Genomic DNA, 5,760 nt, shown 5'->3' on the forward strand with positions numbered 1-5,760 from the left:
ATTGGTATGATAAACTGATCCAGATCAGTCTTCTTACTAGAAAATGGCCACACCCACATTTGTAAAACAGAGACATTAAATTGTTTTTATATTGTGGTTTTACTATGTTATTGGTATGATAAACTGATCCAGATCAGTCTTCTTACTATAAAATGGCCACACACACATTTGTAAAACAGTGACATTAAATTGTTTTTATATTGTGGTTTTACTATGTTATTGCACTCATGTTACCATATCAAGTAACATAAAACTGACCTTTGGTCTGTACAAAGTAACTTGTCTTGGCTGTGTTTTAGTAGAGTAGTATTTTGTAAAATACAGTCAATTTTCAATTATTATATATTATATATATGTATATAGATTATTGCTATTTTGAAATAAGTTCTTAAACTTATTTTTCTTAAAACATGTACTAAAGTCTATGATGCCCATCACAGAATACATATAATACACAATAAAGAATATATGTAACATATGTGTAATGTTTTTTCTTCTAGAAATGTAAACTAACAAACCAATCAAAGCTAAAGAAAAATAAAAGTTCTCAGTGAGTAAAAGAGACAGTTTCTCTTAAATGTATCTTTCTCATCTGATGAAGATGGCATTCTGTCAGAGGAATCTGAAGATGATACTTGTGTTTCAATGCCTCTGACAGAATCTGTCTATAAAAATAGATGGCTTCAAAATCTAGAACCAGCTTTTCTTGATTCTGTCTTATGGACAGATCAGGAAGAAGCTGGTGAAAGATCTCCATCGAATGAGGATGTTCTAAAATCACCCAGACCGAGAATGTCCAAACAAGCTATAAAGAAGAGACATAACTAAGAGGAGTAGGGGAAAATGTAAAGTTGCAGTGTCTACTAGGACTGCTCCTTCCCACAGGGGAGGCCTCTCACCTGCAATGACACTTGGATCTGGGTGCAGATTGCCGAGGAGGAGCAACCCCATGTACCTCCAATTTAATAGAGGTGAACCTGTGTCCCAAAAGGTCACATCTTCAAATAAAAGTTATAGATTTCTTTAAACATTTATTCACTATCAAAACTTTAAGTCTGACTGTTTGTGAAACAAATCAGTGTACAAAATGTAAAAAAGGTACAACAGGAAGGCAAACCTCCAAGAAAAAAAAATTTAAAGGTTCTAAAGAGATTTTAGCAAACTTTGGTCTAACAGTAGCTATAAGACTCGAACCTTATCCTTCTCTTTTTGACCACTACCTATCTTCCTTTTCATACTCCATGGTTCTCTAACATCTGCTCTAAGGACAGATTTTTAGCTATCCATACCAACTTACATTTCAATAAGCAATACTAATGCTTAATACATAAAGCAGACAGTTCTTGTGCATAAATGTTAAATACAATAATAAAATGAAAATCAATGTTTTTTAATTGCACAATCATTTATTTGTAAAGATTAAAGAGTTAAAATATACAAGTTAACAGAAACTTAAAACTCTACATGTTTTGGTGTAAATAATCTCACCATCTTCAGGAGAATCCATCAAGAAGTACACATAATGGTGCTTATAAACCTAAGGTATGTGTATAATTAGCATATATGTACAACGGAGCCATTTACAACAATGATTTCCAAAAATTTATTTCGGTGGCTCCTGGGCCTAGATCTCTATTTAATTTATTTTGTTTTTAATAATTTCTAAATATTCTCTTATATTCAATTCAACTTTTTCCATTAACTATTTAAACATTTTTACATTATCCCAATCAATAATATGTTTAAAATTCACCACGTGTTCTGCAAAAGCCGATTCACCTGTTTTTAACTTATCCATAGCATTTTGATGTTCTTTTACTCTAAATTTTAAGTTCCTACTTGTCTGTCTAATAGACCACAAGTACATCAAATTTTGTCTTTCAAACCATTAATTATATGACTTAATTTTAATTGAGGAGTAAATGTTACTTGGTAATTCAAGTTTTGCCTAAACACATTACCTATTTTTATTGACCATGGTAAAACATGGGGCAGACATATTCTTTCTCTATTTTCCTTTTTTTGTTATTTCCAGTTTCGTACATCCAGAAATTTGAAGTTTGTTATAATATTTACTGTACATCCTATCTATGATTTGAGGTAGCAATTGATATAGGGTAGAAATGGTTTCTAACTGATTTGTCAATGTTCTTAAGCACCAACTCTGAACATTGAACAACAGACATTTTGGTTATTCCTTCCAGAAATGTTGTTGATCTCAAGAGAAACATGCTTCACTGCTTTAAACTAAATTACTGTTGTTGTTTTGTCTAGTTTTTAACATATTTTTAGGTGGATGGGGGTATTTTTTATAGTGTAGAATGTTTTAAAATTCAAGATGGTAAATTTATGAAACCTTTTTTTATATAAGATCAAAACAACGAAGCCTGCAGAATTGTCAAATGGCTGTTTTTGTAAAGGAATCATACGCAACTGCAGTTATAATGCTGACTGATGTCTGATTTATGGAGTTTTTTTTATTAGATTACCACATTTAAATACATTCAGTTAAAAAACTATGAATATATGAAAATATTATACTAATCAAAATAATTTTTATATTAAATGGTAAGAAATTAATTCCTTCTATACAAGATAATTTTAATTTTTTTTTACCTTTACTATTACCAGATTACTCTTAAGTTTCAATAGACACTTTAAAATTTACAATAAATTATAATTTTTAATGTAAATTATTTTACAAAATATTACTGAGAACACCTAAAGCAACATACCTTAAGCACTTTTGAAGAGCATTTTGCATGAACTTCGTTTTTGGGTGTAAAGGGTCCAAGTTAGCTGCAGGTTTCCAATCATCCCAACTCCAACGGAACTGAAAATTATTCAAATGGTAGGCAAACCAGCTTGCAAACCTGGAACGCAGTACGAAAAATGTACAAATGACTCACACAAGTTAATAAAACCATGAAGAATAGAACCGTTAAAACACTGCAGATACCATATACTGTGTAATGCATTATAATTACAACAAAACTTTACTAGAAATAATGTATGTATTGAGTGAAACATTTGAATCATGTATAATGGCAAGTAGATTTGAGCTCAGGCAGACATACAAATGTATCTTCATCTGTGTATGCACATGTCCTGTTACACAAGTTTGAATCGGGTAACTTAGGTAATTTTCACAAACTACAACCACTCAACAGAATACTCATCTACAGTTAAAATCTATGTAATTACTAGTAAAAGTAAGCATCACTGATATATTCATCATGTTAAAATTCCTTTTAGGAAACCACTATATAAAATGCTTACTGCTAGAAAATATTTATTTTACCCAAACTATTTTATGTCTATCATTACGGCCACTTATGCTCTGAATGCTCACAACATTTTTTAAATTGAATTATATCAAGAACCTCTGGTACAATTAAAACCTCAAAGCAAGAACTCACCTGTCAATACAGTCTACATTCATGGTGTCAAGCCTGTCATACAACATCTCTACAGCTTGGGCAAGCTAAGACAATGAATCAAGGAATATATATCCAACTGATAAGTAAAATTAATAGCTAGTCATTCCTAGTAGCATTTTTCATCTATTTCTAATGATAAAAATATAAACAAGATAAATGACTTACGTTGTTTTTTGTTAACTTATGCAGGATAAAGCTATGTTTGGGAAATAACATCTCTTATCAGGTTCAGCCAAAAAATTAAAAATATTTCCCACATTCTCAAATATTCTTCTTTGAAGCTAGGTCTGGGGTTAGGGTAAAACATCTCTAATAATGATTTATGACTATAGAGGGTAGCATATCATCAGTAGTGCACTGTAATTAATCTTATGACAACTAATTTGATTGGTAAAGATAAAAGTGGGTATGTAGAGTTGTTAGTATTCAACATCCAATGAGAAACTGTTAAGAACGAGAGAGTGTTCTTTATTGCCTTTCTTATCTCATATCATAGAAACTTACTTTGGTAATTGGTCAATCAAAGATTAAAACTGGTCTGATGATTTGATATTAATACATACTTGAGTAAAGTCATTGCAGCTGGTGTTTATAATATGGTTTGTACAAGCCCTTTATTAAGTTCATAATACAATTAGTCGTTAGTAAATTCAAACTACTGTAGTTGGCCAAGACAGATAAAATACAAACTACTGCACTGAAAGAAAAGTTAGTATACAACTCTGATGTGTCTGATATACATGTGTATTTCTCACAATTTCTGCAGCATTTTAAACATAATCTATCTACACCACTGTTTGTTTTTGTAAAGTATTTCTTAGATACATTTCCAGTGCAACTGATGATCGCAAACTAAATACAATGTTTAGTTCTCTTCAACCTTTATTTATTTTCAAAGTTGAAAGAGTTATTTTTTTTGGCTATATATAAGCAACAAATAAGGGCTGTCTAAAAAATATCACAGGCTCTTCTTCTCTAATAAAATTCTGGGGAAATTTTTTTTATTCAAATGTATTTAGTCAAAACACCTTATCTAGTACAAATATGAAACAACTTTTTTTTTTAAAATTGGACTTTCCCTTAGCAGAATAGACTGTCTAAAACAAATTATAAAATGCTAGAAAGATATGAAGTATTTGTACAATGTATAGTTTATAAATGTATTTGTTCACCAGTTATAAATATAACTTATGTACTTACTAGCACTGTAAGATGTAACAATGTCACCCCTTATCTATGCAATGGCCTCTTTCATGACAAAAGTTTATATACAAGTGAACTAATTCAGAAATAATTATACATGTAATGCTTGTTTTTGAAAGGTAGAAATATAACTGCACATTAAAAATTTTCATGAAGTTATTGTTGTTTATTAGAAAATATTACTAAGTCAAGCATCTCCTATGATATCCTCAGTGTTGTGCTGTCTCATCATGTTTTTTTCTATGTAGATTTTGCAATAAATCAATGAACGAGATAAGCTGCATGTATTAAAACAATACAATAAACTTAGCTTGTTTCCAAGTTTTGAAACAAGCACAAGGTTGACATTCTCCAAGTATCCAAAAGAGTTATATATTACAAACCAACAGAATAAAATAGGTGACTTAGAACTTGTTTGGATTGCGTGGTCTTCTTCCCTCTCCTTACCTTCCTCTCTGTTGGTAATCTTGGTTTTTCTTTGAATATATCTACATAGTAAAACCACAGTATAAAAACAATTTAATGTCACTGTTTTACACATGTGGGTGTGGCCATTTTCTAGTAAGAAGACTGATCTGGATCAGTTTATCATACCACATGAGCCACATCATTGTAACTTCTGTACTGATAGCCAGGCATGGGTGAAATGTCAGTATAATAAAAATAATAAATATATATAAATGTATAATGTTATGAGATTTAAGCTATTTAGTCTAAACATTTATATTTTTGTGTTCTAATTTCTGTTCCTTCTAGAATGTAAGAGGCATAATTTATATTTATTTCCTAATTTTTTATGGTGGTTGCAAGATTGGTCAAATCTACCAAAGCCATACAGAGATTAATTACTGACAATAACTGATAAAATATGAAGTTTTTTCTTAAGAAACATTTAATAACTGTCTTGAGATTATAAAGATTTCACATGTGAAATTTCAAATTTTTCTGATGCATAAAAGTATTTTTAATCTTAAAATGAATATTACTTTTCATGATAGATAGGCAACATGCAAAAGAAAAAAATGGATATGAGAAAAACACTGCTTTATAAACCTTAAGACTTCATGAAAAAATTATATTAAGCGTATGGAAGCATTGTAATGTTTACTGATAATCT

General features: G+C 30.2%; 1 protein-coding gene across 3 annotated transcripts in view; it reads right to left on the reverse strand.

Annotated features, from left to right (window-relative positions):
* Window positions 1-5,760, reverse strand: part of LOC106472631 — a 193,250-nt gene that overhangs the window by 21,461 nt on the left and 166,029 nt on the right. For all 3 annotated transcript variants that reach the window (XM_022401998.1, XM_022401993.1, XM_022401989.1), the window contains 2 exons: window positions 3,420-3,484; window positions 2,736-2,873 (listed from right to left, as the gene is read on the reverse strand). In XM_022401998.1, coding sequence (XP_022257706.1) covers window positions 2,736-2,873; window positions 3,420-3,484 — 203 coding nt within the window. The remainder of the gene's footprint in view (window positions 1-2,735; window positions 2,874-3,419; window positions 3,485-5,760) is intronic.

This window comes from Limulus polyphemus, unplaced genomic scaffold (genome assembly GCF_000517525.1).
Source record: "Limulus polyphemus unplaced genomic scaffold, Limulus_polyphemus-2.1.2 Scaffold122, whole genome shotgun sequence".
Classification (NCBI taxonomy): Eukaryota; Metazoa; Arthropoda; class Merostomata; order Xiphosura; family Limulidae; genus Limulus; species Limulus polyphemus.